Here is a 17,189-nt window from a genome sequence, read left to right as displayed (position 1 = left end):
TCCTTTTGCCTCTTAAGTGCCTGTTTTTGTGCACAAACTGAGCCCAGAAAGAAGCACATTACTGAAAAAAACACTTCTCTTCTCTCCCTTCCTTTTTCATTTTGTGAAAAGCAAATTTATACATGAAGTCCTGTTTAGAAGCTCACTCATTTCACACTCCCATCCCCTCGTCTTTCACTCATTCCACATCAACCCACTTTGTGTGTGTGTGCACGCTTTTAACATGTGCCATGTGTCAGAAACATATGACATGATAACACACCACAGTGGTTATGGTCATGGACTGCTGGACTAAACTGAAGCTGTGTGCGACTACCAGTGTGTGTGTCTGTCTGTTTGTGTGTGAGCTATCCCCCATTCAGTGGGGGGGTGAGCTTTGAATCATGGGGGCAGATGGACTCCAGTTTAATTGAGAAAGTGCTGGGCTCTGCAGGAGGGCAACGGGAATGTGCATAGTTAAACTCTACTTCTCATTTGTCCTCACGAAATGCTGATGCAAGGGCAGAGGCAGCGAGAAAGCGTAAGACTGAGAGAGGGGGTGAGTGGGGAGGCGAGGGGGGGAGGGAGGCAGGGGAGGGGGGGAGGGCAAAGGAGGAGGAAGAAAGAGTTGGACTGTATAATAGATTACCCTATTACTTCTACTGCCCTTCGGAATTACCTCTCTCCTAGGCAGCCTGTCACACATCCAGAGTGTTCCCCGAGCTACAGATTCATGCTCGGCTGCACACAGAGGATGGAGAGTGGCCCCTCGGAGGAGAAAAGAAGGATGGCTAAGTCAACGGTTAAACCAGACAAAACTGCATCCAAGCATGGAGCAAGGACACACAACGTGCCTCAGCAATGTATCATCAGAGGAGCATCCTGTTGCTGCTGCTGCTGCTGCTGGCTGCATCCTTGCAAGACTGCTGCTTAAATGTGTGCAAAATTGAGTTTGAGTTCATCTCTTAAAGAAGGAAAGAAAGAGAAAAAAAAAAAGGTGGGCTCCTCGTGCTGTTATGCACCAAGCGCCAGTGTGATACAGTGCCAAAACCAAAATTCATTACGCTTCATAAAAATACAGATTGGAGGCACTGAGGCGTGGGTGACATCTGGTGGTTTGTTTTCCAACTGCATGCTGGCTGCAGCTCAGCAGCACTGGCAAGAGGGCGAGTGAGGTGATGGTGTTAATTAACATGGAAGAAACTGAGCTAAATTAAACCCGAATATGATGAGAGCCAATGCTATAAAGAGAAGGCAAATTAGGAAACAATACAGACGGATGAATGAAAACACTGAGCAGGGTGTGGAATAAAGCCATATCAGTAATGACGATGGTTGGAAGGAGAGAGTGGGAAGCATGAGGACTGTGTGGATAATAATGTGGTGCTAATGGAGCCACAGATCACTCTCTGCATAATAATTTTGTTGATCATGATTGTGATTGGAATTGCACAGCAGCAGCAGTGGTGGCCATCGCTCTGACCTGGCATGACTAGACCTCATCCTTCTCTGGACTAAAAGCTGAATGCCACCCCTTTACAATGCAGCCATCAGCCCATCAGGGCTGCTGTGCTGTGTGTTTTTAATTACTCTGCTGATTGGATTAGACCCTCTCCTACGCAGACACGTCCCCTCCACTTAATAGGGTGTTATCGACAAAACTGGCACATCCACTCGTCTGTGAAGTCTGATTTGTCAGAGTGGCCTCTTTTTTTTTTTTTTTGTCCTGAATGGAGTCTCTTCTCTAATTGACGATTATATCGTGGCCCAGCAAACCCTGGAGCAAACGCAAAATGTTATCCAATGAAATTTTATGGTGTGAAATCTTAAAAAAGTAGGCCACCGAATTAGTGCCTGGCTTAAATAACGTTGTCGGACAGCAGACAGCGAGGCAGAAACAATTTATTGTCCTCGCATACGTCTTCCTTATCAAAATCTACCACTTATGATTCCCGCAATGCAACTGTGTTACACTAGTAGTGGCTAATTCACCTTTGAGCCACGAGTTCTCATGTTTGCACACTAACTACAAAGCTATGACCTGGAGGCGGTTAGCTTAGCTTAGCATAAAGACTGTAAACAGGGGGAAACCGCTAGCCTGGATCTGTTTAGAGGTGACAGAATTGCCCCATCAGCACGTTTAAAGCTCACTAATCAACATGCTGTGTCCTGGTTGTTCAGCTTTTTAAAATAAATCAATCAAAAGCTGTGGTGTATGGGAGGTTATGTGTCAGACATTTTCTTGGCCGGGTGCATTGACTTCCTAGAGTATGATGGTTACCTGGCAACCCCACAGCGACCCCACACTAGATTTCATTTGTGTTGATTAGCGTCTAATCTGTAGATTAGGTAGATTGGTAGAGGCATTTTGAAATCTTTGAGCTGAGCTAAGCGAGTTGTTTCCCTCTGTTTTAAGTCTTTATGCTAAGCTAAGATAACCATTTCCTAGTTGTAGCCTGAAATTAGATTTGAAGATATTTCTGTATCGAGTCTAGTGGACTACATGTGTTCCCCATTAATGAATGAGGAACTGTTATTCTTGGGTGGATGTGTTGCATTCAATGCAGATGGACTTGATATGAACACTTAGTCTGAATGATATATATGTTTACATATAGTGAGAAATGGATGTTCAACATTTTTTAACCTAATTATGGGCAAAGATGAAGAAGTATTTGTGAATGTTGTATTGTTTATGGTGATTGATATTTTGTAAATAGCATGTTCTGATTATAATGTTTTGTGTATATGTTATCCATGGTGATATATCGATCAGATGACAGATCATTGTATTGTATGTAGGGAAACTGGAAATAATCCCGACCTGATGAAAGCAGGATAGCAGAAAACATTTGGTGATGGTGGTGGATAGTGGAGAACTGCTGTGTGCCTTGCTGTGTGTGTTCTCAAAGTATGATTGTAGCTCTATACCTAAGAGATATTCATTTTTCTAAAAAAATAAATAAAAATAAAATAAACACCATGCAATCTTTGAAAACCCCAAAAGGTTATTTAACAGAGTGTAACACTTTCCTGAAGATGTTTTCAGAATCCTTTAAGACTCTTCTTCCATCTGGATGAAAAAATCCTGTTTGCACAATTTAATCTGACTCCTAATCCAAAGATGGCTGCTGGAAATGTCTTCATTTATACAACACCAGCTAAAAAATTATTAACAGTTATATTTGTATATTTTTCTATTATTTTGTATGTCATACAAAATCATAACTTTTAACATAACACTGTGAATGTATAGATAATACATGAGGGGCAATCAGTTTTCTTATCTAAAGAGCAATTAATCATATGTCACGTTTTTTTAATCTAACTTTTAACTCTAACTGTGAACTTTGACCTTAAAAACACACAAAAAAAATACTTCTGTTTGCATCCTAATGGGACTCTCCACAGATCAGACTGAAGCATTTAATGTCCGGACCATAAGATGAACTGGCACTCACTAAAGATGCAGGGCCCGGAGCAGATTTCCCATTTACCAGCCACAGCAATTAGTGGACTCAAAATACCCCCTGTTTAATTTCACTTTCTTAGCAGCTGATTTGCAGTAGAAAAGACAAATTGAAGACGCGCTGGCTGACGGCCACAGTGGAAAGATGAATTGACATACTTAGATACCAGCCACAGCAGTCAGGATTTACAAGCACTTGACTGGAGGCTTGAATTAATTTGAATCCTTGCAGATGTGCATATATCCTCACACCATCTTATTAACGGAACAACATAATTTAAGAATATTTGTAGAGTCAGAGTGCAGAGTCAGTCTTCTTCCAGCTTTGCTCTATTCCAGCAAAGTAAATAGTCTTATTTTAGGGTCTAGTTCACTGCGAGGATGTGAGATACCATCCATATTTACCAAATAGCATCCACAGGGGGTTTGATGTTGACAGTCACACACTGAGCCACAGACAGTTGGGAGCTCCCTGCCTGCAGAATATCAAAACAAAAAAGCCAGACAGCAGCATCTGGCTAAGTCTCAGAGAAGAACAGAGAGTAGTTTTTCGCATAATGAATCTATTTTACATCTGAAGGGACGTCTGAAGAAGTACAACTGTCTGATCTAATGTTTTTGCTGTCGCACCTGTGCACAGTCACGACTCTCCTTCTCCCTCTATCTATCTTTAAATACATGTTGTCTTTGGATTAGATAATGCCTTTCTTTATCCTGCTACTATCCGGATGCGGTCCACCCACTCCTTTGCTCCTTAGGTCTTTCCATTTGGAGGGAGCTCTGTTATCTGTAGCCCCATCTGTCATGCGGATTTAGATAAATAAATAAATCTGAATGTCATTGTCATGATGACTTTAATGCTTAATACTCCACCCCGATCTGTGCATATTGTTTGGTTAAGGGCTGACATATTTGATATTTCATAAGCTCATAAGTATCAGATCTCTGTCTCACTTGATTAATCTGCAATACTAATCTGCTGAATTGATATTGAGGACCATTATTCTCTTTTAATGATTAGTTTTTGATTTAGATTTAGTTTGTATAACCAGTTTGGAGTTCCTCTATATGACATTAATGACACTGGTTGATGAAATTACAAATAAAAAGTGATTCGATAGCATTTGTTGTCTGACTATGAAAATCATTTCAGACTGATTTTGGACACCAGTACACCCTGCATGTGTCAGCAGATGTCCCCACGCACACACACCCACACACACACATACACACACAGGAAATCTGTCAATCCTGGCTAAAAAAACTCTGACAGATGACTCATTCTTTGCTTTTGCTCCAGGCAACATCTGCAACTCAGTGCCTCCGCTGTCATTAAGCCTCTCCAGCTTTAAGGTAGAAGCCCTAATGGTGGACAATCATAAAGCAGGAAACACACGGCCAAACAAGGGAATAAATGCCTGAAAATGTCATGGATATCTACCTCATATGTCGTCACATGCAGGAGGTTATGACCCCTGCTTGATTCTGTGGGAGGGGCTCCGTGATGCTGATGCCACTAATGGATTGCTGTAAAGTTTATACATGCAGAGCGGGGATGTTTTGATCTGATCACCTCAGAGCTCATTGGTGGTGTTTTTTGGATTTTTTTACTGTTTACCTCATTTCATTGTCTCCTCAGTGAAAGTGGTTTGGCTGAGTCTAATTTGCAGCAGGATTTTATTTGAAGGATCTCTTTGTGATTCAAGCCGATGTGACCTACAGGACCGTAAGAAGATTGAATACTGAAACAGGAATTATCAGATAAAGCAGTCGCAGACTGAGAAATCTGACTGAAAAGGTAAGAATGAAAAAAAGCTGTATGGAAAACGTTTTTTTTTTTAGCTTAAACTCCAGTTAAGTTTTAGACAAAAACCTAATATAAATCCTCATATCTAAATCTTAATATTAGTATTAAAACAAACATTTGCAATTGATTATTTGATTTCTCTTTACATTTTAAAATCATATAATTGAATACAGCCAAGAATAAAAGTGGACTGAACAGGTAGGAAAGATTTAGGAAATCGTCCCTGATGACTAAGCTACTAATCTCTGAAGCTTTCTGTAGTTTCCTTCACGCTGCTGTTTAATTGCCTTGTCTAATATTGTGTTTTTTCTCTCAACTCTGTTCAAACCTCTTAAAAAGATCCGGTGAATCACCACCTATAAACCATCTCACCATGGAGCACTCCCCTTCTATGAACTCAGCGGTGGATGGAGACGAGGTGGAGGACCATCGCCCCCTCCTGCCACCCAGGAATGTCCCTCCACCTCAGGCCTGTCCTCCTCACTGTGGGATACACCAAAACATCCAAACATCAGCCAATCAGACCGTGTGGCTGGACAGAACCCAGGCCATGGCCACCACACCTTTATACAACGGCCACCTCTATGTCCCACCTTCACCTCGCTCCAACAGGAGAGGAGACAAAGGCAAAGAGAAGAAATGTGAGAAAAAGTCAGGGGGGAGTCGACAAAATCCGGCACACAAGCAGCGTAATCACCAGTGCAAATCCAAAAAGCCAGCATCTCACAGACTCCAGGAGAAAGTTACCTCTTTCATTGACATCTCAGTGTCTCCCTGCGGGTCACACTTAGATGTCAGGGATGTTGAAGGCAGAGGGCGGTGCAAGTCAGCCAGCGTTTCCTTGGAGATGCACAACCGCCAGAGTCTCCCAGAGATCATCATCACCAGCAAAGACGACGACCTGCAGTCGCACAATGAGACATCTCAGTATCACCAGGACCTGTCTGAGGCCAAAGGCCTGCTGCCAGAAGCCCAGCATCCCAGTCCGAGTCCAAGTCCAAGTCCAAGTCCTCAGCCCAGCCCAAAACACAAGGCATCCGACAAGGACGACAGCTACTGGAAGACCCACAGCATTGGCTGGCGGCTGGTCCACAGGAGGGCTCTATTTTTGAGGAGGCAGCGCCTGAACGACTGCGCCCTTGTGGTGGGGCTATTCGGGGTGGTGATGATGGTGATGGAGACTGAGCTCTCTTGGAGCATCTACAGCAAGGTCAGAAAGAAAAGAAGGAAGACCAAACCCTGAGCCACTGAGAAATCCTGGGAGAAGTGTGAATGTAATCACGGGGCTGTAAAAGTTTTTCAAATCATAAAAAAAGGATTGTTAAATAGAAGAAATCACGCTGCACAAGTGCAGTTATTATCTTTTCTGAAAGAGCTCATTACTTTTCAAAGCTTTACTGCCCGTGAAATCACATTTAAAGCAATAGAGCATACATTTCACTTCATTTGTCATTTTCTTTCATTGTATTCAGTAAAAATTTTTCCCCACAAACCTGATCTTTCAGGTTAAATCAGTATGAGCGTTGATCTCCCACCAACTGCAGGAAAATGTGAAACTAAGATCATTTTCCTTTTATCAAGCAAATGGATTATTATCGTAATGTATGTTAGATTATAAGGTTACAGCAGGGATCACTGATGCCTTTTGTAGCTTTTAATGACAGTCATCAGTTGACAGTGATGTCATATTTGTGTGTGCCTATCTGTGTATGTGTGTGTCTCCCACAGAGCTCCATCTACTCCCTCGCACTCAAGTCCATCATCAGCCTCTCCACGATCATCCTGCTGGGCCTCATCATAGCGTACCACTGCTGTGAGGTGCAGGTAACTTATCTGCTCATGATCACACAATCAGGTTTTGTTTCAAGGGTTTTTGTTCTCCAAGGAGGTGTATCTGAGAAGCAATTTAATTATCACCTCCTCTACATTACTTTTTTTTTTTTTTTTTTTGATAGTCACTACATAGGGAGCTGAAAATTACGGAAGCCCTAAAAGGCCATACATACATACATACATTTTATTCCACCCGTTTTCCCGTGATAACAAGATAATTTTCCTCCATTTTCCCGTGATAACGAGATAATTAATTCGAGATCTCGAGAAAACAAAACAATAGTCTAGTGTATTAAATCAAGTGCGCCCATATTACAGAATGTATGGCAAATGCATGTAGTCCATGATCCGAGCAAACCTATTACGCCACTGTAAAATCCCTTTGATCCATAATTTCTGACAAAGGTTTGTACACTTCATCTCAGGACTGGAGTGAGGATTAGCCAAAGTGTATCAACCTTTGTCAGAAATTATAGATCAAAGGGATTTTACAGTAGAGTAAATATTGCACATAATGCCCTTTTCAATTCAAAATAATGAACTTTGAGGATGAATTGCTCCAGAATGATACAGTAAATATGCTTTATACTGAGTGAGTGAACAGTTAGGATGGTCCTGAGATCAAGTGTATCAACCTTTGTCAGAAATTATGGATCAAAGGGATTTTACAGTGGCGTAATAGATTTGCTCACCCTGTATCATGGACTCCATGCATTTGCCATACATTCTGTAATACGGGCGCACTTGATTTAATACACTAGACTATCGTTTTGTTTTCTCGAGATCTCAAATGAATTATCTCGTTATCACGGGAAAACGGGTGGAATAAAATGTATGTATGTATGGCCTTTTCGGGCTTCCGTAGAAAATGATCCCAATGAAAGGAAATGAAGTTTCTACAGCCGTCGCCAACCTTTTTATGTTGCAGCCTATTAAAATTCAGCAAACTCAACTTACGACCACTCATCACAGGTTATGGCTGTGTGAGCAGCTCGACCAAAGAGTGATTTTTTCTTCTCAGGCTGTTTCGTCTGAAAGATTTTTAGAGGTGACAGTGCCTTTAAAAGAGTGCTCCAATAAGTTAGCATTGAAGTCACTGTTGGGAAATTTAAAAAACAGAATTATTGTATTGGGGTGGATGAGGTCCGCCCGGAGTTCCTCAAGGCTCTGGATGTTGTGGGGCTGTCTTGGTTGACACGTCTCTGCAACATCGCGTGGACATCGGGGGCAGTGCCTCTGGACTGGCAGACCGGGGTGGTGGTTCCCCTCTTCAAAAAGGGGGACCGGAGGATGTGCTCCAACTATAGGGGGATCACACTCCTCAGCCTCCCCGGGAAGGTCTTTTCGGGGGTCCTGGAGAGGAGGGTCCGCAAGATTGTCGAACCTCGGATCCAGGAGGAGCAGTGTGGTTTTCGTCCTGGCCGTGGAACTGTGGACCAGCTCTATACCCTTAGCGCGGCCCTGGAGGGTGCATGGGAGTTCGCCCAACCAGTCTACATGTGTTTTGTGGACCTGGAGAAGGCGTTCGACCGTGTCCCTCGGGAGGTCCTGTGGGGGGTGCTCCGGGAGTATGGGGTTCCGGACCCATTGATACGGGCTATCCGGTCCCTTTACTCTCGGTGCCAGAGCTTGGTCCGCATTGCCGGCAGTAAGTCGGACCTGTTTCCCGTGGGAGTTGGACTCCGCCAGGGCTGCCCTTTGTCACCGGTTCTGTTCATAACTTTTATGGACAGGATTTCTAGGCGCAGCCAGGGCGTCGAGGGGCTGCGATTCGGTGGCCTTAGGATTGGGTCGCTGCTTTTTGCGGACGATCTAGTCTTGTTGGCTTCATCGGATCGTGACCTTCAGCTCTCTCTGGAGCGGTTTGCAGCCGAGTGTGAAGCGGCTGGGATGAGAATCAGCACCTCCAAATCCGAGGCCATGGTTCTCAGCCGGAAAAGGGTGGAGTGCAGTCTCCAGGTCGGGGATGAGATCCTGCCTCAAGTGGAGGAGTTCAAGTATCTCGGGGTCTTGTTCACGAGTGAGGGAAGGATGGAACGGGAGATCGACCGGCGGATCGGTGCGGCTTCTGCAGTGATGCGGACTCTGCACCGGTCCGTCGTGGTGAAGAAGGAGCTGAGCCGAAAGGCGAAGCTCTCGATTTACCAGTCGATCTACGTTCCTACCCTCACCTATGGTCACGAGCTTTGGGTAGTGACCGAAAGAATAAGATCGCGAATACAAGCGGCCGAAATGAGCTTCCTTCGCAGGGTGGCTGGGGTCTCCCTTAGAGATAGGGTGAGAAGCTCGGCCATCCGCGAGGAGCTCAGAGTAGAACCGCTGCTCCTCCGCATCGAGAGGAACCAGTTGAGGTGGCTCGGGCATCTCGTGAGGATGCCTCCTGGACGTCTCCCTGGTGAGATGTTCCGGGCACGTCCCTCCGGGAGGCGGCCCCGGGGAAGACCCAGGACACGCTGGAGGGACTACGTCTCTCGGCTGGCCTGGGAACGCCTTGGGGTCCCCCTGGGAGAGTTGGCAGAAGTGGCTGGGGAGAGGGAAGTCTGGGTCTCCCTGCTGAAGCTGCTGCCCCCGCGACCCGAACATGGATAAGCGGAAGAAAACGAACGAACGAACGAACGAAGAATTATTGTATTTTTTTTACACATTCTACTTCCTTGTCAAAGAACAGTGCCTACATTACCCACAATGCAACTTGACTAACAATAAAATTTGGCTCCTGGAGATGAGGAGTGGGCTGCAGAAGTTGTGCTTTTTCAAAAGTCTTAAGCTGATGCTGACTCAAGTGACATCACTCATTTTTAAATGTGCGCTTGTACTCCCCAACACTAGCTAACCCTGATGGCAGAATAAGATGTATAAAAGCAGTGAATCATTTCTTCCCACCTCTCCGGCAGCTCTACGTTCACGACATTGGCGCAGAGGATTGGCGGATTGCCTTGACAACTGACCGCGTAGCTCTGGTAGCCCTGGAGGTGGCTGCGGCAGCCATTCATCCCTATCCAATGGGTCTGCTGACGTACTTCCAGCAGACCTTACAGCACACCAAGTCTCACCTGTCGCCGTTAGAGACAGAGCTGGAAATCATGCTGGCTCTGCCCATGTTCCTCAGGCTCTACCTGCTGGGCCGGGCCATGATGCTGCACAGCCGCCTTTTCACTGACACCGCATCTCGCAGCATTGGAGCGCTCAACAAGGTGGGAGGTCAACTATGAGGTCACCCCTTCAGAATCTGGCTTTTGGCTGAACTGGCTTGGATAGTACTGTGATGAGATCATGGCACCTTTAAATTTAATTTAAGAGTCACAGTGAGACTTTTTATATTATCTAAGGGACATAATTCATGGGATATTAAAGTTTTTATTTTGGTCATTTGGGCTGGGTTTTCCTTTATGAACACTTCATGCACATCTGTTTATGTCTTGTCTAGGTGGGCCGAGAGGTCTGTAGAGGTGTGAAGCTTGAGGTGTGACTATCACAGTCCCATGAATCCCAGTGGTTTCACATGCTGATTACATCCCTCGCTAGCTCTCCCTTGCTTGTCTGCTGTGTGTCCACAGTTGATAATATCCACTCGGTAATCCCTTCACTTATGAACGCTAAGAGTGAAGAAAATGACCTTTGTCTCCCCACTGCAATGCCAAACCCACTGTCCGTGTATCAAGCCAGATTGAGAACAAGTTTTCTTATCCCTCATCTCTCGTGCATTATATAATCATAATCTGACAGGTGCTATCCTAAATAGTCTGTGTACTATGTATTGTACCTACTGTCAAAATTATGACGTAAATGCATCTCGTCTGTGATCTGCAGATACACTTCAACACCCGGTTTGTGGGGAAAACACTAATGACCACCTACCCAGGGACTGTGCTGATGATTTTCAGCGTGTCTCTGTGGATTGTCGCAGCGTGGGGCTTACATGTTTGTGAGAGGTAAGTGATGATATGTTGGTCTGCTGCTGAATCTATAGTAGTGTGCTCAAGGCATATATTTAATATTTAATTATCACCCATATATTTGCAGATATACAGTAATGCTTTAATGTTTTGACTGCAGCAACAAATTCAGTTTTCACTCTGCTGTGGATGGATGACACTGACTAGATCAAATATCATCTGATGTTCATTTCATTGAGGAATATCTGTGTTCTATTGGATAAAATGGAATATAAAGTAGGAGCGGGGAAAGAAAGAAAAATCACTAATAATGTGAAAGTCAAGTAGAAATTCATTATTCAGCTACAGCAGCCAGATCAGCTCAGTGAAGCAGCATTTAAGATCAGACAAAGGCAAATAATAAGCTACCTAAAAATATTATGATGAACCAAAATGAGAAGGCATCAATATTAAAACGTTTTATCTGCTGGCTATACATTCCTGCAGACACCACAACCACAGAGACCTGAGCAGCAACTACATGGAGGCCTTGTGGATGGTCTCTGTCACCTTCTTGTCCATCGGTTACGGAGACGTGGTGCCTCACACCTACTGTGGTCGTAGCATCTGCCTCCTCACTGGGATAATGGTGAGACTTGGGTTGATAGTTTCCTCTACCTGTCAGATCAGTTCAGATTCTGAACATAAAAATTGCGACTCTCACAGGGAGCGGGCTGTACGGTGCTGGTGGTGGCGGTTGTTGCTAGGAAGCTGGAGTTGACCAGAGCAGAGAAACACGTTCACAACTTCATGATGGACTCCCACATCTCCAAGAGGGTAAATACCAATATCTGTGACTTTTATTTTACATATGGGGGTTAATAATAAAAGATTCTGCAAAGACCTCTGCAAATTGTTATAGTATTATACACCTCTTTACTTGCTTTTTATTGGGCGCTGGCATCAGAATATTCACAGGACAAGTAAAAAGCTGCATGTGGGGTTAAACAAGTTTACCATGCTTCAGTAGAATCCAGTAGTTTGTTTTCTTCATACTGCAGGGATCTGCATTTCTTTGTTCTGTTGTCAGTTTTTGACATTTGTTTTTAGAAAAGAAGAGAATTTAATTGGAAAGCAGCAAAATTATTGTTAATGTTAATTATCTCACCCCACAAGCATACGTTTTTTCACTTATTTTAGCTTTGAAAGGTTAATATGAGACAGAATAACTGTTGCAGTAAATAACAGTGCTTTTAGCTTATGTGCTCAAACATAAAATAACTCTGTGTCCTTTCACTAGACAAAAATTGCTGCAGCGAATGTGCTGAGAGAAACTTGGCTTATCTACAAACACACTAAGCTGTCAAGAGAAAGACACCACACCAGAGTCCGCATGCACCAGCGGAAGCTGCTCCTGGCCATCCACCAGTAAGACTTCACATAAACAGCTCCAGCCTTTCACTTTGTTTGCTATGATCGTGCTCGAATAACAATATTTGTCAATCAATGCATGACTTAACACGTTTATTTTAAACAAATATGAAAATTTAAAACACTCCATTCTCTTTCTAAGTGATATTTGATTGATTTATGATTTCCATTGATCTGTTCAAACATTATCATCTGCACTAATATCTATTTTCAGCAGGAAATTACTAAATGTACTTTATTTTTCAAACTTGGCAGTTAAGCCATGACATTTAATCACCAGCACCTTTAAAAGGTCAGTTTACCCACATCATTAAGTTCACCTCCCCCTGCAGTGGTATGGTATGCATACATTGTTTTATATTTTGAGGTTTTGATGAATTTGCCTCTTGAAATTAAAGTCGGATTGTGTAACTCGTGAGAGATACCAGTAGCTTATGGTGGCTAGTGTTTGCTTTGCATATCAGCATTCACTATTATCCTGTAAATGTTACATAGACTTGCATTAGGGGACCAGTGTATAGTATTTAGTGGCATCTAACAGTGTAGTTGCTGATTGTAATCCCTCGTGTCACCCTCCCCTTCTTAGCATGAAGGAGAAACTATAGTGGCCACGAAAAGGCCTTACTCAGAGTCAGTGCTAAGTTTGTCCATTATGGGTTACTGTAGAAACATGGCGGACTCCATACAAGAGGACCCGCTGGGTCTGCACATACCTTATTATTGTAAGGCAACAAAAACAAAAAAAGACTCTTATTTTCAGGTGTTTATACACCAATGTCAACGCATTATTAATATTATAGTCCATTTCTGCCATATTCTGTAAATTAGAGACCCCTAAATCTGACACACTGGACCTTTAATTCAGCACTTTGCCAAATACAATGTAGATAACAGTAAACTGGTTCGTCAAAATTTGAAAAATTACATTTTAATGTCCTGATAATACATACTATGGAGAATACTGTGAACAGCTTTTATTGGAATGACCCCACAAGCAAGGAAGTCCCTACAAAAACACTTTTCAAATATTGCAGCAGTAGTGATGTCATACATAACTTGCTGTAGCACCTTAAACTAAATAACTGTGCCCTCAGGCTTCGGAAAGTGAAGATGGAGAAGCGGATACTTGCAGACCAAGGTAGCTCACTTGTAGACCTCTGCAAGGTGAGAGAGGCAAGTGAACACATCATTTCTATAACACATACAGTCAAAACCCCAATAAACTAGCATCTAATATGCCATGATGCCTTTTCTCTCTCTTCTTCTACATGGACCTACATGCACCGCCGCGGACATCAACCCCCAATGCAGATGCAGAGCATGATGTATGATGTGCTGTCGGAGGTGCAGGGCTGCAGGGGGGAGCTGGATTCACACATCCACAGCCTGGAGAAACACGTGGAGGAGCTGAGGGAGGGCTTCAGGAGCCTGATGCCGCTCCTGTCCAGCACCCTGTCCACGCAGAACTCCTCCATCCGCCACTTGCTCAGGGAGAGGGAGGTGAAGACAGAGACTGCCAGTGCGAGTGTAGACAGGTAGAGGGAGGCGATGGAGAAGTAAAAGCTCTCAGGTGCTCCTGGAGGAGTTATCTACCTATAACGCAGCTAAAATTATGTTGGGATACTTTTTCTTACAGGGGTGGATAGATGTTAACAGGCTGTACAGAGGTATATTGTAGGTGGCACCATTTTCTGTAGCAGAAACCAAAATGTGTACATTAGTTTTTATTTACTTATGAGTTTTCCTTTTCTCCTGGAGTGACAGGAAAATGAACATTATCAATGTCAGAACAGAGAACATAAATTGGTAACCTTTGACAAAAACTGAATTTTTAAACCAGTTCCAATTATTAACCAGATATTTGATTTACTTTCCCCTAAATTGAGTATTTTTGACAGATAAAAACTCATTTTCCAAGATGTGGAGATGGTAATTTGTTTCCTGATGTTTTATAGGCCAACTGATTAATAGAGAAAATGAATAACAGTCATTGCACTTTAATACATTATCTCAATCAGAAAATAAGCCTGATCATTCCCATGTCAGTGAGTAGCTTTACCTGCAAATGGTGCATTTTTCTGATAAACATAATTTAATACAGTTTGGTATACTAATATAAATATGTAATCTTACTGAATTGTTAAGATAACCTGTAGTACCTTCTAATAAAAATGTAAAACTGCCTTTGTGTTTTATAGTTAATTCAAACCATTTCTTGATAAGAGGAAAATAACCACACACCAACCATTCCATTAGCCAAAACAATATTTTATTAAGAGAGACAGGGTTGGAGGGTGGAGTTACAGCAACAACCGATCTGACGACGTAAACAGTGCAAATCCATTTGCTGCCCAGTCCGTCTTCAGGTCTCAGATCAGACCGCTGGGTACGCTGATATCAACCGGTCCATCCCCTCCTCTCCCCTTCAGCTCCGGGGAGAACAGCTAGTGCTGCTTCCTCCTGAATGAGCACCCTGCCAGAGGAGACAATGACAGTCAGACTGATGCTAACAAAACACAAGCCTTACAGTACAGAAATAATGCAGGCGGTGCACACTACTATTGTCCGACACAGCGCTGATACAGGAGTCGGTTTCCATCATGTGACTGATTAGGTCATCTCTTCCCTTTACATTAATTGTGCAGAGAGAAGACACTGATGCAACATCAGGCTTAAAGGAAGCTGACAGCAAACTGGCTAAATTCAATTATGGACTAAAAACTACAGCAGCAGTATTGGAGTTGTACTTTACAGTAAATGTAGGACCTATTTGTTCTCAGCCTTCGAAAGGGGGGAGCCAGTGGTCTAGCTCAACCCTTCTGCAAACTGAGGTTGATCTGGCACTGGAATGAGATTGGAAGACCACGATAGAGGAAGTCCAGTCACTTGGCAGTGCGGCTAAAAACTTCAAAATGTGTCACATGTGGACACAACTCATGCACACATAACCCATTTTCAGGGTCTGAAACACAAGCTGAATAAACACGTCAATTTAAACTCTAAGATAAGTGACTGGATATTTAATTATTTCAAAATATTTTGCCTCTCACTTGTAACTCACAGTTCTACACACACTTCTCACAGCAGCCAATTCATAACATAAACCATAAAGCTCTAAAGTCCTATAATTTTCAGTCCTGTGTAGATAAGGCAAAAAAAGAATAATTTCACACTAACTACATTCAGTCTAACCATTTCATGTGAGCCCTCAGTGGGAAGGACCGTGGATGATCATCGGTTATTTATTAGTTAGTCTAGTGTGGAGAACTTTGAAGATAATCTGTTGATTTGTGAAAGTCAAATTAAGACATTGAAATGTCACTGTACACTTTTGGTTTTTGTTGCTGTTGAAGAAATCCCTTCGAAAAGCTTGCATAAATTAAAAGGCTGCACACATTTGTGGATTCTACACGCCACATTTCAGCATAAAAACGGTGGCCATACGCAACAGCAAAGGCCTGTCGAGACACTTGAAATGAGAATATTGGGCCAGCTCGAATACATTCGACTTCAAATCCACCAGTAGGAGAGCCTTACAGTTGAACTGTATTTGGTAGATTAATACTGACCCTCTGTGAGACGTGCTTTGCCTCCAGTGGGCTGACACAGGACTGTTGAACAGCCAACACACAGCACGACTGTCTGAGCGTGGCTGAACACTGTCGTGATCTTGTAGCATCCTGAGGGAGGAAAAAAAAGAAAACCCAACATCACTATTGTGTAAACAGAGGGATTCATACCGTCTGTGCTGAATGACAGTACTGATCTGTGTATTAGGAGAGAAGAAAAAAAAAAAAAAGAAGTACCTGGACATTTCACATCCATGAAGTAAGAGTTGGGACTCTGAACAAGACGCTTCTTCTTGTGCCTCCTCTTCTCCTCCTCAGGGGATGGGTGCAACAAGTCTTTTGCGAGCTGCATTAAAAAAATTTTTTTAAAAATTAATCACCACGTTAGTGAACCAACCCAGGAAAATGTCTCTGCGATAAAGACATTTACAGGCAGTTAAAACGTCCATTACTAATAAAAACACGTGCTATTCAAGTAAATGTGGTCGTTTAAATATATAAGTTGTCCTAAAAACTCCGGTTAACTGTGGTGCTGACATTATTTTGCGCTGCTAAACGAAAGCTAACGTGAAGGCTTCACGCCAGGCCTACGTGTCTTGGGTTAGGTAACGAAGGCTACGCATTTTTAATCAATCGCGGGAGATTCTTCAAATATTTGGGATAATATGTCCGTCATTAATCCAACAACATTATTTAAGATGAAATAACGACTGCTAATGTTGGTTTTTCGGAGTTTTCAGCCCGCTCACATCCACCGTTCAACTGGCTCCATGTTTGCGGTGTGTGCGCAGCCATCTTGTGTCACAATGCGCTCGCAATGCGCTCAAATGTGCACAATTATCTGTGTCAGCCCGGAGCCCGGACACAACCAAACCACCTGAAACCGACACCAGTCGAAACGCTAATTTCTTACGAAAACATTGAGCCGCTGCTCGGCTCTCTAGCACTCCATTAAATACTATAAATGTCATTTTGTGGCGGCCTGCGGATACTCACTGGCATGTTGGCGAGGAAATAGCCGCTGCCGAAAAGGAGGCATTACCGGAAGCGAGGGGTTCATATCGGTTGTTCCTCTTGAGCACGGGCCGGATGTGACGAGTATTACACGAGTTGTCGGCCATATTGGTGAGGTCCAAACTCCACCCTGCTCCTGCTCCCGCCACCAAGCGAACATTTACATATTTTAACCTTAAACGTTAATATGACCAATGACAGTGACTGTTTTG

General features: G+C 43.3%; 2 protein-coding genes and 1 non-coding gene across 5 annotated transcripts; 1 reads left to right on the top strand and 2 right to left on the bottom strand.

The window, feature by feature from the left end:
- Positions 1-3,411: 3,411 nt before the first annotated feature.
- Positions 3,412-14,764, top strand: LOC104929092 (small conductance calcium-activated potassium channel protein 1). Of its 3 annotated transcripts, none has more exons than XM_027287335.1 (10): positions 3,412-5,246; positions 5,595-6,465; positions 6,984-7,079; positions 9,983-10,282; positions 10,899-11,020; positions 11,471-11,612; positions 11,690-11,800; positions 12,264-12,391; positions 13,489-13,558; positions 13,706-14,764. In XM_027287335.1, the coding sequence occupies exons 2-10, from the start codon at positions 5,629-5,631 to the stop codon at positions 13,931-13,933; spliced, it is 2,034 nt and encodes a 677-aa protein (XP_027143136.1). In that variant the 5' UTR covers positions 3,412-5,246; positions 5,595-5,628; the 3' UTR covers positions 13,934-14,764. The 3 variants fall into 3 exon arrangements, with proteins under 3 accessions (XP_027143136.1, XP_027143134.1, XP_027143135.1); XM_027287333.1 differs by having other exon boundaries at positions 13,489-13,567; XM_027287334.1 differs by lacking the exon at positions 3,412-5,246 and having other exon boundaries at positions 5,461-6,465; positions 13,489-13,567.
- rps27.1 (ribosomal protein S27, isoform 1) lies at positions 14,647-17,090 on the bottom strand. The gene is made up of 4 exons (XM_010743521.3): positions 16,960-17,090; positions 16,201-16,309; positions 15,964-16,074; positions 14,647-14,867 (listed from the first exon to the last, which is right to left on the bottom strand). Exons 1-4 carry the CDS (start codon positions 16,963-16,965, stop codon positions 14,839-14,841), a joined length of 255 nt encoding a protein of 84 aa, XP_010741823.1. The 5' UTR covers positions 16,966-17,090; the 3' UTR covers positions 14,647-14,838.
- On the bottom strand, positions 15,163-15,292 carry LOC113747530 (small nucleolar RNA SNORA35). The gene has a single exon (XR_003463687.1). It is a non-coding gene; the product is annotated as a small nucleolar RNA SNORA35 (small nucleolar RNA).
- Positions 17,091-17,189: the final 99 nt, after the last annotated feature.

Source organism: Larimichthys crocea, chromosome XIII, assembly GCF_000972845.2.
Source record: "Larimichthys crocea isolate SSNF chromosome XIII, L_crocea_2.0, whole genome shotgun sequence".
In the NCBI taxonomy this organism is placed as follows: domain Eukaryota; kingdom Metazoa; phylum Chordata; class Actinopteri; family Sciaenidae; genus Larimichthys; species Larimichthys crocea.
The sequence above is the reverse complement of the archived record's forward strand: the minus strand, read 5'-3'. Positions and strand labels throughout refer to the sequence as shown.

Excerpts from the sequence above, each read along its gene's own strand:
- rps27.1 (XM_010743521.3), bottom strand. Across the intron at positions 16,075-16,200 it reads CATGGATGTGAAATGTCCAG|GATGCTACAAGATCACGACA; the intron begins GTACTTCTTTTT and ends TTCCTCCCTCAG. Across the intron at positions 14,868-15,963 it reads CAAAGCACGTCTCACAGAGG|GGTGCTCATTCAGGAGGAAG; the intron begins GTCAGTATTAAT and ends CTCCTCTGGCAG.
- LOC104929092 (XM_027287333.1), top strand. The coding sequence starts at position 5,629 with ATGGAGCACTCCCCTTCTATGAACTCAGCGGTGGATGGAGACGAGGTG. Across the intron at positions 6,466-6,983 it reads CTTGGAGCATCTACAGCAAG|AGCTCCATCTACTCCCTCGC; the intron begins GTCAGAAAGAAA and ends TGTCTCCCACAG. Across the intron at positions 11,021-11,470 it reads GGCTTACATGTTTGTGAGAG|ACACCACAACCACAGAGACC; the intron begins GTAAGTGATGAT and ends ACATTCCTGCAG.